The sequence below is a fragment of the Tachysurus fulvidraco genome, chromosome 9 (genome assembly GCF_022655615.1).
Source record: "Tachysurus fulvidraco isolate hzauxx_2018 chromosome 9, HZAU_PFXX_2.0, whole genome shotgun sequence".
Taxonomy (NCBI): domain Eukaryota; kingdom Metazoa; phylum Chordata; class Actinopteri; order Siluriformes; family Bagridae; genus Tachysurus; species Tachysurus fulvidraco.
In genome coordinates, this window is record NC_062526.1 from 26,018,068 (window position 1) to 26,040,208 (window position 22,141).

The 22,141-nt window shown below is 39.2% G+C and overlaps 1 protein-coding gene and 1 long non-coding RNA gene across 2 annotated transcripts in view; one reads left to right on the top strand and one right to left on the bottom strand.

Moving 5' to 3' along the window:
• Positions 1 to 22,141, bottom strand: part of LOC113649525 (obscurin-like) — a 293,303-nt gene that overhangs the window by 255,116 nt on the left and 16,046 nt on the right. The window contains exons 3-4 of the mRNA XM_047818190.1: positions 14,622 to 14,936; positions 13,847 to 14,161 (exon numbers count right to left, since the gene is read on the bottom strand). Of these exons, the coding sequence (XP_047674146.1) occupies positions 13,847 to 14,161; positions 14,622 to 14,936 (630 nt within the window). The remainder of the gene's footprint in view (positions 1 to 13,846; positions 14,162 to 14,621; positions 14,937 to 22,141) is intronic.
• LOC125145444 lies at positions 7,542 to 9,088 on the top strand. The gene is made up of 3 exons (XR_007143810.1): positions 7,542 to 7,729; positions 8,263 to 8,380; positions 8,485 to 9,088. It is a non-coding gene; the product is annotated as an uncharacterized LOC125145444 (long non-coding RNA).

A 22,141-nucleotide genomic window follows, 5' to 3' on the forward strand; every position in this document is an offset into this window, starting at 1 on the left:
CTTCTCTGTTAAAATGTGGGATGTTGCTCCACAATTTACCATTAGTCCATTTCTCATAATATTGTCTGGAAGAAATGTTTGACTGATGTTGAAGACAAATGTTTGTTCTTTCTCATGTTCCTCTTGTTTATCTGCATCCTGTTTTGCTTCATCTTTGTGCTCATCCTTTCTCCGGCGGCATGTCTCATCACTGTGTGTTGAACTTTTATGGTAGCTGCACCACTTAGGTACGCCTTTTTGGTGGCAATCGAGGGCAATATGACCGCGGTTTCCACATCCGTAGCAGGTCACGGCTTCTATATGCACTTTCATCACATTGTCAGATTTGGGTTTATCCTCAAATTTTTCTGTCTCTTCATAGCTTCTTATTTTTGAACTGGGTGAAAGTCAATTCTTCACTACTTTGTGTAGTATGGATAGCGAAAGGTTTGTAGGAATCTGGAAGCCCTTTAGAATCATAGCTATTATCAGTCCGTCACATACTACTTCTTTAGCGTTTCTTAGGGAAGTTACTGCTTTCTCAGCTCGGACAATGTAGTCTGTTATCGTCTCGTTAGATTCCTTCTTTAACAAAGTTAGTTCAGTGTATAGGGCGATAATTCTAGGCTTACCCTGACTGGCGTAGTGACTTCGAATTATTTGCAGAGCTTTCCTGCCGTCATCAGTCGCATCTCGCATCACCAGTGACAAGCTTTTATCGTCGAGAAACTGGATTAGTTCAGCGAAGCATTCCAAATTTTTTCCTCGTCTATATCCCCGGTAGACAGTATTGTTTCTTTTAAACCCATTATTCTCAGATGACCAAGAAATTTCACTTCCCATAGTTCGTAGTTATTTTCGTCTCCGTCAAAGACTAGCCTCTGTCATCTTCCTCCTGTAGCATTGGCGCGCCTGGGCCCATAACCTGTTAATGTTTCATTTCTGTCTGCCATGTCTATGTGAAATATGTTGTTGTCATCCATCCATTAAAAAATAATCTCGATATCTTCTCAGTATTATTTATTTGTTTGTGTTCATCTCAACGCACTGGCATAACATCAGTACACGAGGGAGCAGCAACACTTTCTTAGTATAAAGTTTTTATATTCACTAAACTTGTTTCAAAATAAAAGTTCCTTTTTTTTACACATGCACACAATGAAATCTCGCACACTGTCTGCATACAACAGTCAGTATTATAATCTAAAATAAAATAAAATTATAAGCAACATAACATAATATAAATTATATGATTAATGAGAACATATAACTCAACACCCTTCACTTGTTCTCATCATCTTAAGCCATGTACAATGTCATCACAAATATTTAGTTCCCAAACAGAAAACCTTTGAACTTTTGATACAGATTTTGTCAAAATGTCTGCCACCATGTCTTCTGTTGGACAGTACACAATATTTATTCTTCCCTCACTTACAGCATCATGGACAAAGTGATATTTTACATCAATGTGCTTAGATCTAGATCTATTCACTGGATTTCTACTTTGTGCACACACACACACACACACACACACACACACACACACACACACACACACACACACACACACACACACACACACACACACACACACACACCATCCTTTCTTGCATGTATGATTTTTGCATTCGTCTCAGATGGCTTGTCAGTAAGGATGTACTGTAACTGAATGTGACATCATGAACAGACAACATGCTCTACACAGATACAAGTACAGCTCTGAGTCAGTAATTGAAGGTACAGTGTTTATTTATTCTACAGTATTGTGATCTAATCCATTCCATTTGCTTTATGATTTTATCCAAAGCTACTTTATCCAAAGTGTTTCCAGGATTTAAAATAACATCCATATTTTACTGTAAACCAAATGCTCTTCTTGCTTTGCTGATCGTTTACACTGTAATTGTGGAAATGCTGTAAAACTACAATGTAACTTAAACCCAGATACAGAAAATGATCATTGGAGCACGAATACAGATAAAGATCTTGTCATCATGTTACTGCCCAAAGCCACAGGTCAGTAATGATCTCTTTAATATTTTTAACTACATGATTTCAGTAGTTTCATGTACAGGTTATATTTCCACATCAGAAGTAAGAGAACTAAATGATGTTAAGATTTAAAGGCTTTAAATAGCAAATTCTTACATATTTTACAATTATTTTGATTATTGAATAGGAGAAAGAGAGCAAGAGAGAGAGAGAGAGAGAGAGAGAGAGAGAGAGAGAGAGAGAGAGAGAGAGAGAGAGAGAGAGAGAGAGAGAAACTCATCTTCAGTGATGTGAAGAAAAAGGAGAAGATAAAAACACACCAGCATTTTTAATCTCCTTAAGCAGAGACACTGTGTGTGGAAATGCAGTCTTACATTCGATTATACAAAGCTTATATTTTCTACCAGCATCAGGCCCAAGCATGTATTACTCACCTTCAGTGACATGACCAATCTTACTGAGGACCCAAATCCACACACTATACTGATCACACACACTGTAGGTTTAACACATTACCACATTCACACACTGACAGGAAGTGCATATATTAGCAACACACCACTGACAAGGTAGAAGAGTGAAATACTAAAAGCGTGATGCTGCATCGAAACAAACAAATGCCAAACAATGCTTTCACCAAACAACACAATGAGTAAAGACACTGATTTAAAAAAAATAAGCAGGTTTTTGATTAATAATTGTAAGAATTGTTGACATGGTGATGATATGTTGATGTGGCATTGACAGCAGAAGTATAAGGAAAGTCCAAAGGTAAGAAGAGTTAATTTGAACTTGTGGACAGAAAAATTTGTGAATGAAAAACAGCTAAAATACGTTCAGACGGACTACAATACAATACAGTATGTAGAAATACAACTGCACATATGTACAATAAGTTCAAAATCTGGTCGACCACATTAATTTATAATCAGTGTTCTAAGTTAAAACATCTTGAGGTCTCTAATTAAACTGAAAAATTAGACAATTATAGCTTTTTTTTTATTCCACTAGATGGCAAAATAGAACAATAAATTCTAAAAAGGACCATTCTGGTCTGTTCATCAGGTGTGTAAATGTTGTGTGGTCTGTTGGTCAGGTGTGAAGAAGGAAAAACATGAGGGAAAATAAAGACATCTAGTGGCCAAAACATGTAATGACAGGTGCAGAATCCTAAAGACACTAGGAAATAGAGAGAGCAAAAAGAAAAGCAGGAAATCTACAACTGACCAGCCCTAGGAGCTCCGTGTGTGTGTGTGTGTGTGTGTGACATGAAGCTGTATAAAGAGGAGGAGAAGAAAACACACCTGCATTCTTCCTGAGGACCAACACATTAATCCAAAGAGAGAATTAGTGCTAAACACACACTGACTAAATCTAAAACTAAACTAAAAATCTTAAACTAAAAAGCAAAACTAAATCTAAATCACACAAGGAAATGAGTCACAGGTGGCAGCAAAAACACTATAAAGAGACGGGGGACAACAACATACAAAAAAAAGTGGAGCAATATAGACCTCTAGTGGCCAAAGCATAGGATGACAAGTCCAGAATCCTGACGTTCTCTGTGTTTGGAGAGAGAGAGAGAGAGAGAGAGAGAGAGAGAAAGAGACTTTTTGACTTTTAAAATGCCCTTTCATTTAAAAACAAGATTTTTTTTTCCAGAGAAGACAAATTTATTCATTTTTCTTTGAGTTTTACCCTCACAGGGGACAAAAGGAGGAGAAAAAGAAAAATTAACAAACACATTTAAAAGGTACAAGTTAGCTCATTTGTGCCTATCCGACATAAGACTTCTCTGCATAACCAAAGCTGAAACAATTTTGGTAGCTTGTGTGTCTAAAAAAAAATTAATATCCAAATTTGAGTCTGGCTTTTGCTAAAGCAGCAAGTAGTATGTTGGGAAACTGGGTGCAACTTCATTTTGTTTTTTCTTGTGATCCAAATAGCAAGTTTAGCCTGACCAATAAAAAAGTTAAGAACCACATTTTTCGTATTTGAAACATAACTTGGACCATATATAGTCCATTTAAAATCTACACTTTTACACCAGTTTTGTTCTAATGAAAACCTTTCACTCACCCTCTCAATGCCTAGATGGAGGTCTTCCTCCATGTGACAGAAAAGGTATTACTTGCCCCTGGTAGGGTCGATGTGTGCCAAGTATCTGTTTGTAGTCACAGCCACGTACACAATCTGCCACTGAAAATCAGTAGTTCACTTTTCTATTCTTAGTTTGTAAAGGGATCTCCAGGCTTCTCGTGGGGCTGGACTTGACTTCAACATGGCGCCCCCTGAGGCAGACGTGTTTGCTTGCTCCGTGCTAAAATGTCAGATTTTTCTCCTTTTTTGTGTTTCCTGTTTTTTCCACAGTACATGAATGCCATGCACTGCTAACATACAATCGACAGGAATTACTGGACATCGCCAACTCACGACACAATGACTTCACTAGTTTTATTCCGCTGGAGCTACAACACATTGTTCGTTCCCAGAGTGACCACCGAAACCACCACCAAAACCATCCCGGGGGCCACGATGCACCGAGCTCGAGGGAGTTAGCTGACACCAGGAGAGCGCTTCGGAGATGGCAACGCAAGCGAGGCAAGAGGGGAGGGCTCCATGCTAGGCTAAAAGCTTGTGCTAGCCGACCACCACTATCTAGCCTCCTGCTAGCGAATGTGCGGCCCCTGGAAAACAAACTGGACGAGCTACGAGACAGGATTACAAATCAACGGGAAATCAGAGAGTGCTGCACCCTGTTTTTCACCGAGACCTGGCTCTCAGACAGACTGCCAGAAGATGCCATTCAGTTACAGACTCACTCTGTTCACCGAGACGACCGAACGGCCGCGTCTGGTAAGGCTAAAGGGGGAGGTGTGTGTGTGTTTGTCAACAACTCGTGTTGTGGAGATATACAGACGGTTGATAAACACTGTTTGCCAGATGTGGAGTTTCTACTGCTGAAATGCCATCCTTATTATCTACCGAGGGAATTTACTGCTGTGTTTTTAGCCGCTGTTTACATACCCCCATGAGCTAACTCCATGGCAGCACTCAGCAAACTCCATGACGTCATCAGCGCATTAGAAACGGCTCATCCTGATGCTGTTTTTATTGTTGCTGGCGACTTCAACCAGTGTAGTTTATGTATTCCTCAAATACCACCAGCATGTTGACATTCCCACCCGTGATAAGAACACTCTGGACCATGTTTACGGCAACATACTGTACGTGGTGCATACAGGGCTGCACCCCGCCCCCACTTCGGACACTCAGATCACATCTCTTTGTTCCTGTACCCTGCTTACAGACAAAGACTGAAACAAGCACACCCTGTCACCAAAGAGGTTAAACTCTGGACCCCAGAGACTGAGAGCACCCTGCAGGACTGTTTTGCTTTGACAGACTGGGATGTTTAAAGCTGCAGCCACACTGGAGGACTCATCCATCAGCGTACAGGACTATTCTGAGTATGTGACTGGGTACATCAGCATTTATGTCAATAACATCGTGCCCACCATACAAATCATGAAGTTTCCAAACCAGAAGCCCTGGATAAACACTCAGGTACGTCACATGCTGTTTGCTCGCTCTCTTGCATTTAGATCAGGCAACGAGACCGAGTACAAAGCTGTGAAGTATGGACTGAGGAAAGCCATCACAGCGGCCAAGAGGCAGTACAGAAAGATGCTGGACAGCTTCAATTCTACTGCTGACTCGGGGCAGATGTGGCAAGGCCTGCAGCACATCACAGACTACAGGACCACCACCAACAATATAACCTTAACAGACAGCCTGCCGGACGACCTCAACACATTCTACACCCGCTTTGAGGACCCCAGCTAGACTGCAGAGAGCAGGCTCACACACACCTGGACCACCCAACCCCCCTCCCCTCCACCAACCGTCTCAACAACCCAGGTACAAAAAGCTCTGAGGATCAATCCCTGCAAAGCAGCAGGACCAGACAACATTCCTGGGCGGGCCCTCAGAGCATGTGCCAACGAGCTGACTGATGTTCTCACATCTTCAACCTCTCCCTCAGCCAGTGCACCGTTCCTTTGTGCTTTAAGACCATGACCATCGTCCCCCTGCCTAAGAAGAGCCCACCCACCTGCCTGAATGACTACAGGCCAGTGGCACTCACTCCAATGATCATGAAGTATTTCGAGAGAGTGGTGCTGGCCCGAATTCAGAGCAGCATACCAGACACTATTGACCCCCCCTTTCAAAGATTGTTTATTACCTTCCCTCATTCTCACCGTCACAGGAAGTGCAAATTTATCTGCTCATCACTGACCAGTTAGAAGTGAGTCAGAAGTCTCTCATGTCTATGGTACATTAGAACTAAGTTTATGTCCTAAATGTTAAAAAATCCTAAGAAATATTTTATCTATAACTATCTAATATTACTAATTTTAAATACCACCATAATGAACACAACCTAATTTCCACACAATTACTGTTAAAACAGGGAGTACAACATTTACAGCCTCGTTTGATCTGACTGAAGTGAGACAATTTAAAAAAAGCCCAAACTGAGAAAGCGTCACAAAAACAACAGACAAGAACAACAGTATTATTAAAGTGAGAAATGTTGAGATCAAATGAGCCACAGGTGGCAGCAAAAACACTATAAAGAGAAAGTTGGACAACAACATACAAGAAAGTAGAACAATGTAGACCTCTAGTGGCCAAAGCATGAAATGCCAAGTCCGGAATCCTGACATTCTCAATGTTTAGAGAGAGAGAGAGAGAGAGAGAGAGAGAGAGAGAGAGAGAGAGAGAGAGAGAGAGAGAGAGAGATTTAATAAACACGAGTTTTGAGGTTTATCAATGCTTTTAATTGTTATCTGCAAGAGCGTACACAAACTTTACAATGTTTTGCTGTACAAGCTTTTTCCAATAATATATAAATAAATAGGCAATAGATAAAATAGAAAGGTTTCAGATATTTTACAAGTTTAAAATAAGATATAACTGCTAAAATATTAAAGAAGTAGCTGACAGAGGTTAAAAAGTTGGTTCTAATGCACTGTACATAAAACCTCATTAATACACAATGTTTCATAAAAAAAACATTACATTGTTCGTCAGCTTGTAGTAAGCAAATTCAATTTTCAGCCTTGCTGCAACCAGCTGCTTGAACATTACCACTGGATCTACAGTAGCTTGTTGTAACCCTTTGTTTTTTCTTGTTGTCCACATTGCCAATTTATCTCTGCCAATCAGATAGTTCAATAAACCAGTTTTCTCCTTTTCGAGAAGCGGTATTTCACTCCTCCTATATATAAAAAAAAACTTTTCAGAGAACTGTTTATCTAGCTTAAAAATACCTTTTAATCTCAGGCATTGTAAAAGCAAGTGTTCTATGTGTAGTAGGCCAGTCTAGGTACCGCCCTATTATACGCGGTTTTCACCTAAATGACAGGTGCGACAGCCTATTGGCTGCTGCTCCGGGTGTATTTAAGGCGTAGTTTGTCGCATCATACAACCGTTGTGTGTGGGTGTGGTATGTATCCATGGGCGTAAATCCCGGGGGGGGACATAAATAAAAAAATTATTTAAAAAATATTGCACTCTCTATTGTGAAAAATATATGTATGTATACCTAAATAATTGTGTAAGTAGAAAAAAAAAAACCCGTAAAAACTGCATTTAGAAACAGTTGAGTTCCCCCTCCGCTTCCTCACAATGGTTTGACCCACCACCTGCTTTCCCAGTTCATCTCACCTAATGTGCACACACGAGTCAGGTGTGTGGCTACGGCTTATTATTATATTATTATAATTATATGATATAAATATATAATTCTTATTATTTTGTTCACTTTAAATAAAGCGCTTCTCTTTAATGTAGCTGATGCAGACTCATTCATAAATATTTGCGGCAAAAATGCTGATTACCGACGTCATTTTCCATGTATATATTAGCGATTAAAATCTTGCTTATCTAGTTAACATTAGCTTGTTTACAATAGCACAGTGCACTGTAACCTTTAACCCTTTTTTAATTCCTTGTTTTTATTGTTGTGATTTTTTTTATGATAGTGTTACTTTCTTTGAAGAAAAACTTTGAAAATAACCATAATGACGCAGTCTCCATGCTACAATAATAATCTTTATAAGTACAATTAGACTATTATTTGTGTCCCCCTTCAAAAATTTGCTCATTTTATATTTATTGTCCCCCCCTACAATTAAATGAAATTTACGCCCATGTATGTCAGCTATATGGCTAACGTTGCTGCTAGTGTCTGTGCACCATCTAAGGTGTATTTGTTCATAGCCAGGTTATGGTCCCGATTGGTACGACGTTGCTGTTGGGTACAGGCTGTCCTTCACTCCAGGTTGTGTGTGCTCTGGATCACCTGCATATTTGATGTTCGTTGATTACGGATAAAGCTGTGAGTAACTGAAGCCGTGTGCTTCCGGGCATGTATATCTAGTCCTTCTGAGCATTATTGGGGTGTTTTTGACGATTGATTTTATTAACTTTTGTTTATTTTAGTGCATCTGCTTGTAAGCACATCGTTGCTGTGGACTGCAGGGCGAATGCGCCTTAGACCACGTTAAGACTGCACTGTTTGTTCTGCTGCTATTTTTATGACTGTTTGTATTGGATTACTTTTTGTTTTTGTTCGTCACGCTCATGCTGGTGGTTTAGGTGAAGTGTGGTTAGTTCGAGCCGTCATTTAAGCGAGAGGTGCCGTTAACGGTCCTGCTTAACTTCACCGGTTGTTATATTGCCACCAGCAGCGTGTTTGTTTTGTTTAATGTTGATTTGAGTTTTCTGTGTTGAAGACTCCTTTCAGCTTTAAGTTTTTTGTCCTTTTGTTAACTTGTTTTTTGTGTTTACGTTACTGTTGTCTTCACGTGTATTGTTTGCTTTATTTCTTCTCTTGGTTTTGTTCTTCTCTTTTAACCCCTTGCTGCTTCATGGCATGTCTAGGTTTGAGCTTTTTGGCACGAACCTAGTATTTACATCTTTCTGTCTGACCCTTGTGGCCAGTAAATTGTCCATTGTGTTCCCCTTTATGGTGTGAACTTATTCTAACACAAGGTGTTGGGTTGAATGTGAGTTGAACTAATAGTGTTTTTTTTTTGTTGTTGTTGTTTTTAAGGAGCTGAAAGCCCCAGTGAGGGAAGCTAGCTGTCTTGGCCCAGTGGTGGTGGTGTTTCTCAGTGTGTTTTTGCCATTGATATCTGCATCTCCCTCACTTTAGCCCTATTCAGATGGGATTAGTTTTACGTGGGGACGTGGAGTAATGCAATTTTACCTCGGGACATCTGTAATATTAATCGGCCAATTCGCACGGGACAAGACATCTCAGTAAAACTAGCAGAAGTGGGAGGGGTAACTCGCTTTACGTACCGCAGTAACCTCCTTGTTGTCATGTGCGTATGACGTTGCTTCCTGTTTCAAGCGTGTCCTGTTTTCAAGCTTTTAAACAGGAAATGACGGAATTGTACCTTACATATTTACAGCGGGTCTGTTTGGACAGGATTAGTATTACCTTTTTACAGAAGGTAAAAGTCGCCGTAATCTTTACTGACATTGTCCGTAATGATTACCGAGATGGCGTATTTGGATGGGACTAAAATCACAGAGAAGCTCTGGTAATAATTATTTTACCCCCACGTAAAACTAATAGCGTCCAAATAGGGCTTTAGAGTGGGTGTGGTGTGAGCGTTTGTGAGTAGTGTCTTCGGTTACTCACTGTTCAGCTAGCTGCCCTACTGGTAAGCCTCAGCCAGAAAATTTCTTGTTTTTCTTTTTCTTGTCTCTGTTTGGTCAACAGTTTTTATTATTTTTAACTAGTTATTGTGCAATAAGTGTTTTGTATTTATATCCATTTCTCCTTCGTTCAGTGGTAACGAACCTGTGTCCTATATTTTGGGTATAAATTTCCCCGTTTATAGAAACGGGGTGGCAAAGTCTGCTGTTAATTCTTCGTTGTATATTGTGTCAATTCTTGCCCTCCACCGCCTCGCCACATGTGTCTTCCTTTACCCCACAGAACCTACACTCCCTCTTCACTGCTGGATTGAAGTGTGTCACACGTCCATCTGTAGCTATGGCTGCATAAAAATTCCATAAAAATAGTCCTGTGCCACAGATTTGAGGCAACCATGATGTTTACTACCAGAACTCTTCCTCTGTAAGACAAATGTTGTAATAGCCATTTCCACTTGAACTATCGGGAAGACACCTTTTCCAGCATCTCCCAACTTTTCTTTTGGAATTGTTAATTTGTATTATTGTTATGAGTCCTGTTTAGTGTTCTAAGTATTCATAGTAGGGGTTTGATGGATAGACTGTATAATTGTCCAGAAAGTGGACAGCCCTGACTAATACCTCTAGCCACTGGTACTGGGGCACTTAAACCTCCCCCTGTTTTAACCATCATGTATACCTCAGAGTACAGAAGTTGTATGTAAGATATAAAACCTTCTCCAAAGCCAAAGTGCTTCAGCACATTAAAATGGTGGCCATGGTCTACCTGATCAAAAGGTTTTTTTTTTTTCCATGGACTGAACCTCCATCAGCTGAAGCCTCTGCCCCAGGCTACCTGGGCTGCTGGAGTACATCTCCAAGCTCCATTCTCTACCAGTTTTGGCTTACTAAATACCAGCTGACTGGCCAACAAATCCTTTCTACTCAGAGACTTCCTTACTTCCTGCCCTTGATTGACTGACTAATTTTTCAAGGAGTCTCCATTCAGTTCATTTCACTTAAAAATGGCAAGTATATAAATGTTTCCCCTTTTATTCAGTCTGCATTTACCTCATTGAACTTACAAATGACAAATATACAAATGTCTGTTATTCTAATGTTTCCACTTTATACATTGTGTGTCATTCAACACAAAGAAAGTGAACATCTGTTGCAAAGAACTGGACAACAAGTAGTAGAGCACTTGTCCATACTCAGTATACTGTGCAGTGTACAATAAGGAGTTCGGATAAGGAGGTTTATATGGGTGAGATATTAAACTCATATAATGACTACTCTGGACATTTTTCCATCCCAGCAGCAGAAGTCACACTTTACTGTTGGTATGATGTTCTTTTTCTAAAGTGCAGTGTTACTTTTATGCCAGATGTAATGCCACACACCTTCCAAAAAGTTAATCTTTTGTCTCGTCAGTCCCCAGAGTATTTCCCCAAATGTCCTGGGGATCAACAAGAATGCCTGTCAGCAGGGTTACCTCCTGATAACCTTAAGGTTTATGCTGCAGTCTTTCTGGCCAGCCATGAATCCATACCTAGGAACTCATTTTGGATGCATTCTCTGGTCTCTCATTTCTTCTGCGGTGCCAAAAGGCTGAGGCCCTTCTGTAGACCATTAACACCCTCCTGGAATCTGTCAGAGGCTTTGAAAAATTATTACTAGCCCATTTTATGCCACTAGATTTGGTGCCTGACGAACTTTTGAGTTTGAAAACAGCTCTCCTTTTTAGCCTTGACCTCCTTTAGAATGTAGGGGACATGTAGGCTTTCTCAGTAGTGTCTTACTTTCAGAAGGTGCCACCTGTCACCAGACAGCCAATTACTCTGCAGGCATTCTTTCCTCCACTTCAGTGAGTCTTTGGAGGTGGAAAAGCTGCATCTTGCCATACTCAGGAAGAACATTCACAGCTACAGCTGGTGGGGTAACTACATACTGCCTTTAGTCTGTTTTAGTGGCTGTACTTTGGTAACCCTTTCACCAGGCAGTGCCTATTTTATTGGGTCATACATATTATGTCTGTGCTTGGATGGCACATGGAGTAATCTTGTCTCTTAATATCAGGGCCCACCTTTCAGGGGTGTAGCATCTTCAACTACCCTGTTCAGGGGTGTCCCCATGCATAATGTTTTGCTGTGACAGGCTGGTCCTGCTACACACCAGGCATGACTGATGTCTTTCTTCAGACAATCAGAATCTGAGGGACACGTGACTTGGATGCCCTTTGTCAGCCAATTAAATATTATCATGTGTTCACAGAAGCTTCCATGAACACGGTTACAGGAATAAAAGAATGAAAAGACAGAATGAAAATCACAACCAACCTTTAACCATCAAAGTTCTTGCAGTTATTTTCTGCTTGGACTGCTCTTGTGAATTAAATGGGTTTGATCCAAACCTCAACAATAAAAGTCAAATAATTTTGACCAGAAATGATTTACAAGCAGGAATTTTCTTCAATAATAAAAATATTTCAGTAATAATAATGATTTTATGGCTTGTTATAAGAATCTGATTAAACTAGAGTAAATCTCAGTAATGTTCATTGTTCTGTTGGATGTTTTTTCTGTGTTGTGTAATAAAAAGCAGAAAATGAAGACAATCCACAGTGAACTTTTCAGCTTGTCATTTATTTTTGAAAGAATTTAGAATAGAAAAGTTTGTTATATCTAAAGCTGAGCGCTTTTGTCACTTTTACAGCTGTGTACAGAACTAAAGGAATCATATTATATCAAGCATGCCTTAAAAAATGTAATCTTTATAGTCTCATAGTGTGGTGTGTGTGTGTGTGTGTGTGATTTAGTTAGTTTTGATGCTGGCGTATACTGTAACTTCTGATGCCACTGGAGTGTGTGCTGCTCTCACAGTTTTACTGTGGACTACAGTCGAGTACAGCAGGCCATCCTGCAGGAATAGAGCAGCAATAATGTTATTTTACACACACACACACACACACACACAATAAAACATGTACATATAAAATAAACACATTTAGAATTATACACACCTGTTCTTGTTCTTTGTTGTGTTCAGTATTTGGATCCATGGCGGTGTACAGAGTATCAGAATCATTCTGTAGGAAAAATATGATGCATTAGAAAATAACTAACACACACACACAAACACACACACACACACACACACACACACACACACACACACACTATGTGATGATCAATCTACTGAACAATGGTATGTTTTCCAACCTGCTTCTTCTGCTGTCCTGCTTGTCCATCATCAATCTTGATCTCTCCTCGTCTCTGTACTACAGAATGAAACGGAGTGAAATGCAGAAATGTGTGTGTGAGTATGTGTGTGTGTGTGTGTGTGTGTGTGTACCTCTGTGTTTCCTGTAGATAACCCCTCCGAGTATCAGCAGCAGCAGCAGAACCCCAACAGCAGTACAGATGATGATGGTGGTGCTGAGAGGATCTGAGTTTGTCCCTATGTGGAACAGATGAGAAGTGAAAAGGACACAGGGGTTTAAATACTTCATTCTGATTGGTTCACAATGTTGAATCATTATCTTGCTCTTACAGTTTATATTAACATGCTGATTCTAATATGTTATCCTTTCTATACTAACAGATCCTTCACAGAATCACAGGGAGAACTCTGGTGGACTCTACAAAATCTGAGGCCAATTTTAAAATTTATTACTTTTTATACTAAATATCTGATTTATTTGTTAAAGCATATTAGCTTTCTATTTAAATAAAGAAGATTAGTGAGATGATTCTGCTCCTAGAGATGTTAGGAGAACAGGAGAACATCATGAGCTCATCTTAAATAAACAGAAGTTAATGTAGTGTGTTGACTAACGTACTAACACTAAATCTAAGACTTTTCATTGCAGTGTGTATCAGTGGTGTCTGGTACCTGGTCTGGAATGAGGTGAAGTTGTTGTGATCACTGGTGTGGATGATGAAGGTCTTGTTGGTGCCCCTGTAAGGAGAGAAAGGTTTAATAAGTTATAAATATCTGGAAAATTGTCCGTAGTGTGTGTGTGTGTGTGAGTGAATGAGAGTGTGTGTGTGCCTTGCGATGGGTTGGCACTCCATCCAGGGTGTATCCTGCCTTGATGCCCGATATGATGCCTGAGATAGGCTGAATCACTGAAGTAACATTGTGAATAATTTACCTTTAACAGTGAGTCTGACGTATCTGTATTCACCCCCTTTAACATCACACCTGTAATCTCCTCCATCCTGTTCAGTCAGGTGTGATATGAGCAGAGAGAGATTTCCTGAAGAGTGATCATTAACCAGCTGAAATCTCTCTTTGTACTCATCACTCTCAGGAGATATCTGTGCCCAGTTAATTTCATCTGTATTTCTCTCCCATGTGAATTTCTCAGGTTTCCTTTGGAGCTCAGTGCAGGAGCAGGGCAGCAGTACTGAGTCTCCTGTGTATGCAGTGATCTCTTCTGTCTCTCTATTTCCTTTCAGACTGCAGCCTGTATGAACACACCAGTTAATGATGTGTTAATGAGCAGTTCACCATCTGTAACAACTCTACAGAACTACAGACATCCTGTAACTCCACAACTCACTAATGTCCACAACTCACTTGTGTTCAATAATCACAAATTTTAATAACTTTCTAATATCCATAAGTGGTCGGTCAAAGAGAGAGCTTTGCAAATAAATATATTTTTAAACATTTCCTATATAACAACACACTTCATCATACACAACTACAGACAAATCATGTCACAGTATTATGGCAAGCTACAGACATGTAGTTTCATCACAAGACACTTCTACAGACTCAGGCAGAAATGTTTAGAGGCTTTTTACACAGACAATAACAGCAGAAAAAAAAACATTTCAAATTTATACAAATAAAGAAGTTAATCTATTGTATTTATGAGATTATCTCTGAAGTAACATTGTGAATAAAAATGACTCATTTACCTTTAACAGTGAGACTGATGTATCTGTATTCATCCCTATTAACACTACAGCTGTAATCTCCTCCATCCTGTTCAGTCAGGTGTGATATGAGCAGAGAGAGATTTCCTGAAGAGTGATCATTAACCAGCTCAAATCTCTTTTTGTACTCATCACTCTCAGGAGATATCTGTGCCCAGTTAATTTCATCTGTTCTTTTCTTCCATGTGAATGTCTCAGGTTTTCTGTGGAGCTCAGTGCAGGAGCAGGGCAGCAGTACTGAGTCTCCTGTGTATGCAGTGATCCAATCTGTGTCTCTATTTCCTTTCAGACTGCAGCCTGTATGAACACACCAGTTAATGATGTGTTAATGAGCAGTTCACCATCTGTAACAACTCTACAGAACTACAGACATCCTGTAACTCCACAACTCACTAATGTCCACAACTTACTTGTGTCTAATAATCACTAATTTTAATAACTCTCTAATAAACTACAGACAAATCATGTCACAGTATTATAAGCTCACAGCACACAGCTACAGACATGTGGTTTCCTCATATGACGTTTCTACAGACTCAGGCAAAAATATTTAGATGCTTGTGACAGAAAATATCAGCAGAAAATAAAACATTCACAATTTATTGAGTGTCAGTTAGAATGTAAAGGTCTCTCATCATCTGTCACACACATGGTCAAGTGTTAATCCACAGAACACAAACTACACAATGTTCACATGAACATGTTCCTCTGAGACACTGAAACTCTGCATGTATTTTACTCTGAACAGCAAAACCCACTTCTATTTTAGTGACATGCCACAAGAACCAGGAAGTGACAGTGTGAACACACCACATGGGTTATGGGTTTACACACACACACCAATGCTTCAAGTATCTTTGACATGATTGGTACAAAGTCTTGTGATGTAACCACATGTACGACGCTACAGTATAAGAACCTCGATGAGTAACAGCCAATGAGAGAGCGAGAGGAAGGTGTAGGGGGACGAGGAAGGAACAACCAGAACAGCCATCATGATGAAGGAGACTCAGTGTTCTACATGAACCCAGGACATAGACGGGGATTAATAAAGACCTGGCAGAAAGTTCTTACTTAATAAGTGTTAAGCAGGTTTGATTAAAAAACAATAATGAACATTTTCTCATGTTTATATTTGTATTTACATTCAGTTTGGCAGCAAAAGCAAAAACTCAAATAATTTCAGTTGTTCAGTGAAAACTTTATATTTTCATATAATAAGTAAGATTAGTGAATGACTTTATGGTTTAAAAGATAAAATATTACATACAGCATTTCCTGATATAGTATTAAACAGGAATGTGTGTGTGTGTGTGTGTGTGTGTGTGTGTGTGTGTGTGTGTGTTAGAGAGTGAGAGTGAGAGAGATAGAGTGAGAGAGAGAGAGAGAGAGAGAGAGAGAGAGAGAGAGAGAGAGAGAGATCAGCAGACTCACCTTCAGTGACATGAAGCTGTATAAGGAGGAGGAGAAGAAAACACACCTGCATTCTTCCTGAGGACCAACACATTAATCCAAAGAGAGAATTAGAGCTAAACACACACTGACCGACTGCTGCAGTGTGTCTCATCATAATGAACACACTCTATAGATCACATTCACACCCTCACAGTTAAAACAGGAAGTGCAACATTAGCAGTATGGCCTTGACCACATAGAAGTGAGAAGTCTCTCATGTCTTTTGCACAGCAGAACTGAGTCTATGTTCTGAATCCTTATTAATCATCTAATGCTGATAAACTAATCAACTATTATACATTTTAATGCATCAAACAAAAGCAGTGTGGTTTTGCATTCATCCTCGTAAACATGTATTTTATTGTGTTTTTTGTCAACGTACATTTTTCATGAGCTTTGACATGACGTAGTGACAGTCAGCAGCAGTCTACAGCATTACTGACCTGACATCTTCATCTAGTGGTCTTTTAGAGTTAGTGCACCAGGATAAAGCTCATTATGATACGGTTGCTTGATTTATTGATTGATCCAATAACATTAGTACACGAGGGAGCAGCAACACTTTCTTAGTATAAAGTTTTTATATTCACTAAACTTGTTTCAAAATAAAGTTCCTTTTCTTTACACATGCGCACAATGAAATCTTGCACATTTTCTTTGTTCAACAGACAGTATTATAATCTAAAATAAAATAAAATTATAAGCAACATAATATAATATAAATTATCTGATTAATGAGAACATATAACTCAACACCCCCACTTGTTCTCATTATCTTAAGCCATGTACAATGTCATCACAAATATTTAGTTCCCAAACAGAAAACCTTTGAACTTTTGATACAGATTTTGTCAAAATGTCTGCCACCATGTCTTCTGTTGGACAGTACACAATATTTATTCTTCCCTCACTTACAGCATCACGGACACAGTGATATTTTACATCAATGTGCTTAGATCTAGATCTATTCACTGGATTTCTACTCAGTGCAATGGCCCCCTGATTATCACCATACATCGTGGTGCAAGTGTAAACACTACTGTCCATGCCATTTAGCAGTTGAGTTAGGTTCATGCTTTCCTGAGTAGTGTTTGCTAGACCAATGTATTCAGCTTCGCAGGTTGACAGTGTCGCCTGTTTCTTGGACTTCCATGAAATAGCAGGTCCTTGTTCTGTCAGGCTGAAACCGTATCCTGAAATGCTACGCCTACCTTCTACAGAAGATGCCCTGTCTGAATCACTGAATGCTCTTAGACTTAAAGTCTTGTCTGTTTTCTTGAAACGCAGCTCGTAGTCAACCGTACCTTTCAGGTATCTCTGGACATGTTTAGCAGCTACTAAGTCATGTGTTTTAGGCTTTTCAAGGGTTTGTGACTGTTTACTGACTATCCAGCTAATGTCTGGTCTGGTACAGGTCACTGCATAAATCAAGCTTCCAATAAGTTCACAGTATTCTTTGGGGTTCTCAATCTTGTTGTTGTTTTCTTCCTCATTCCTATTACACTCCACTTTTAACTCACTTGGGGAAGCTTTTGGTTTACAGTTTGACATTCCAAACATTTCAATCATTTTGAGATTGTACCTTTTCTGATTCATTTTAATCTCTCCATCTTTTTGTTCAAACTGAATCCCAAAAAACAAGATATTTTCCCTAGATCTTTCATGTTAAATTTGGACTTCATTTCTTTCTTTAAAACTGTTGAGCTGATCCTCACTGCTTGCTGTGATTATTAAATCATCTACCCATATGATCACTATGATTGTCTCATTTTCAATCTGCTTTCCATACACACAGTAATCAGACTGATTTCTCTCAAAGTTGTTTTGTTCCAAATGATCATTTAAAAGTTAGTACCAGTTTCTTCCAGACTGTTTTAGACCATACAGAGATTTCTTCAACTTGCATACTAACTGGTCTCCTGTGTTAGATGTCTCTTCAAAACCCTCTGGTTGTTCTAAGTATACTGTATGTCTTCCTCTATTGGAGCATGAAGATACGTTGTTTTTACGTCTGTCTGATGAACAAAAAAGTTGTTCTGAGCAGCTATCTGCATTAATGCCCGTACCGAGGAGAGATTTGCTGTCGGAGCAAATGTTGGCCTCTCTATAGGTTTGGGGGACTCTACACACTGCCCTGTAGCAATAATCAACACTCACATTGGTTACATCATCTTTGGAGTATGTCAGGTAATCTTGTAAATACTTTGGGGGTCTCTTTTCTCTTTTCTCTTGGTAATGTTTTAGATTAGCCGTGTCTGTTAGACCAGTACTGTTTTTGTTGTCTTCTATCTACTTTTTCCATAGTCCCATCATGTTCTGACACTTCTGTATTGTCTGTATTAATACTCTTCATGTTTTAATCTAGGATCCGATTCTCTGTGATTTCCTCATTTTGTGGGGCATCACCACTGTTCTCACTATCCGGGATTCTGTCGCTGTAGCCTTAAATTTCTAAGTAATCTACATCGGTTTGTGTCTGCTGTTCAGCACTGCTCTTCCTAAGGAATTTCACCAATCTATGTTTTGACACTTTTCCTGTCTGTGGATTGTATACCAGATAAGCTGGGCTATTTTTACTATACCCCACGAATATTGCCTTCTCACAACGAGGGTCCAATTTCTCATGATTGTGTTTGTATGCATAGCATTGTGATCCAAAAACCCACATTTTAGAAAGGTCTGGCTTTCTTCCTGTCAACATGAAGTATGGCGTATTCTTAATTCTGGCATTATAGCATCTGTTTCGGATGTGAGTTGCAGTTTGGACAGCATAAGGCCACAGCACTTTTGGTAATCACTTCTCTATTAGCAGATACCTTCCCCTTTCAAAGATTGTTCACCATTGTCTCTCAGCTGTACCATTTTGATGAGGAGAGTACGGAGATGATGTGTCATGTCTTATATCCTTTTCTCGTAAAAGTGAATGAAATGCATTGCCCGTGTATTATGTGCCATTGTCTGATCTTATGCATTTGACTCTACCGTATGCTGCACTGTTTGCAAGGAACTTCTCTGTCGCTAGTGTAGCGTCACTCTTGTTTTTAAGGAAGTAAACAGATACTGTGCCTGAAAAATCATCGGATATGATGCTCTGTGGGTATGATGGTATAAATAATGCCTTCTTTAAAGTAATCCTGATGCATTTCACTTCCACGTCCAGCAGTAGCACCTCTGCGTCGCCCCGCTTTAATGCCACGTTGTTCATCCTGGCTCCATCCGGCAACTCCATGTAGTGTGACTTTGGGTCGAAACTCCCATCAAATTTCATGAAATCGTTCTTCTCTGTTAAGATGTGGGACGTTGCTCCACAATTTACCATTAGTTCATTTCTCATAATATTGTCTGGAAGAAATGTTTGACTGACTTTGAACACAAATGTTTGTTCTTTCTCATGTTCCTCTTGTTTATCTGCAGCCTGTTTTGCTTCATCTTTGTGCTCGTCCTTTCTCAGGCAGCATGTCTCATCACTGTGTGTTGAACTTTTATGGTAGCTGCACCACTTAGGTACGCCTTTTTGGTGGCAATCGAGGGCAATATGACCGCGGTTTCCACATCCGTAGCAGGTCACGGTTGCTATATGCACTTTCATCACATTGTCAGATTTGGGTTTATCCTCAAATTTTTCTGTCTCTTCATAGCTTCTTATTTTTGAACTGGGTGAAAGTCAATTCTTCACTACTTTGTGTAGTATGGATAGCGAAAGGTTTGTAGGAATCTGGAAGCCCTTTAGAATCATAGCTATTATCAGTCCGTCACATATTACTTCTTTAGCGTTTCTTAGGGAAGTTACTGCTTTCTCAGCTCGGACAATGTAGTCTGTTATCGTCCCGTTGGATTCCTTCTTTAACAAAGTTAGTTCAGTGTATAGGGCGATAATTCTAGGCTTACCCTGACTGGCGTAGTGACTTCGAAGTATTTGCAGAGCTTTCCTGCCGTCATCAGTCGCATCTCGCATCACCAGTGACAAGCTTTTATCGTCGAGAAACTGGATTAGTTCAGCGTAGCATTCCTCATTCTTTTCCTCGTCTATTTCCCCGGTAGACAGTATTGTTTCTTTTAAACCCATTATTCTCAGATGACCAAGAAATTTCACTTCCCATAGTTCGTAGTTATTTTCGTCTCCGTCAAAGACTAGCCTCTGTCATCTTCCTCCTGTAGCATTGGCGCGCCTGGGCCCATAACCTGTTAATGTTTCATTTCTGTCTGCCATGTCTATGTGCAATATGTTGTTGTCATCCATCCATTAAAGAATAATGCCGATATCTTCTCAGTATTATTTATTTGTTTGTTTTCATCTCAACGCACTGGCATAACATCAGTACACGAGGGAGCAGCAACACTTTCTTAGTATAAAGTTTTTATATTCACTAAACTTGTTTCAAAATAAAGTTCCTTTTGTTTACACATGCACACAATGAAATCTCGCACACTTTCTGCATACAACAGTCAGTATTATGATCTAAAATAAAATAAAATTATAAGCAACATAACATAATATAAATTATATGATTAATGAGAACATATAACAACACACACACACACACACACACACACACACACACACAAACACCATCCTTTCTTGCATGTATGATTTTTGCATTCGTCTCAGATGGCTTGTCAGTAAGGATGTACTGTAACTGAATGTGACATCATGAACAGACAACATGCTCTACACAGATACAAGTACAGCTCTGAGTCAGTAATTGAAGGTACAGTGTTTATTTATTCTACAGTATTGTGATCTAATCCATTCCATTTGCTTTATGATTTTATCCAAAGCTACTTTATCCAAAGTGTTTCCAGGATTTAAAATAACATCCATATTTTACTGTAAACCAAATGCTCTAAAATGCTGTAAAACTACAATGTAACTTAAAACCATGATACAGAAAATGATCATTGGAGCACGAATACAGATAAAGATTGTGTCATCATGTTACTGCCCAAAGCCACAGGTCAGTAATGGACTCTAATATTTTTAACTACATGATTTCAGTAGTTTCATGTACAGGTTATATTTCCACACCAGAAGTAAGAGAACTAAATGATGTTGAGATTTAAAGGCTATAAATAGCAAATTCTTACATATTTTACAATTATTTTGATTATTGAATAGGAGAAAGAGAGAGAGAGAGAGAGAGAGAGAGAGAGAGAGAGAGAGAGAGAGAGAGAGAGAGAGAAACTCACCTTCAGTGATGTGAAGAAGAAGGAGAAGATAAAAACACATCAGCATTTTTAATAACTCTCCATAAGCAGAGACACTGTGTGTGGAAATGCAGTCTTACATTCAATTTTTAATGCTCACACACACACACACACACACACACACACACACACACACACACACACACACACACACACACACACACACACACACATTTAGTGAAGCAATAGTTTCAACTACTTTTTTCACTTCCTCTTTTGATAGTCATACACAACTCTCTCTATCTGTATCTCTATCTATCTATCTATCTATCTATCTATCTATCTATCTATCTATCTATCTATCTATCTATCTATCTATCTATCTATCTATCTATCTATCTATCTATCTATCTATCTATCTATCTCTCTATCTATCTCTCTGTCCAAAGCTTATATTTTCTACCAGCATAAGGCCCAAGCATGTATTACTCACCTTCAGTGACATGACCAATCTTACTGAGGACCCAAATCCACACACTATACTGATCACACACACTGCAGGTTTAACACATTACCACATTCACACACTGACAGGAAGTGCAAATATTAGCAACACACCACTGACAGGGTAGAAGAGTGAAATACTAAAAGCGTGATGCTGCATTAAAACACACAAAAGCCAAACACTGCTTTCACCAAACAACACAATGAGTAAAGACACTGATTTCAAAAAATAAGCAGGTTTTTGATTAATAATTGTAAGAATTGTTGACATGGTGATGATATGTTGATGTGGCATTGACAGCAGAAGTATACAGGAAAGTCCAAAGGTAAGAAGAGTTCATTTGAACTTGTGGACAGAAAAAAAAGAGAGGCTGGTGCCAATCCAATTTGTGAATGAA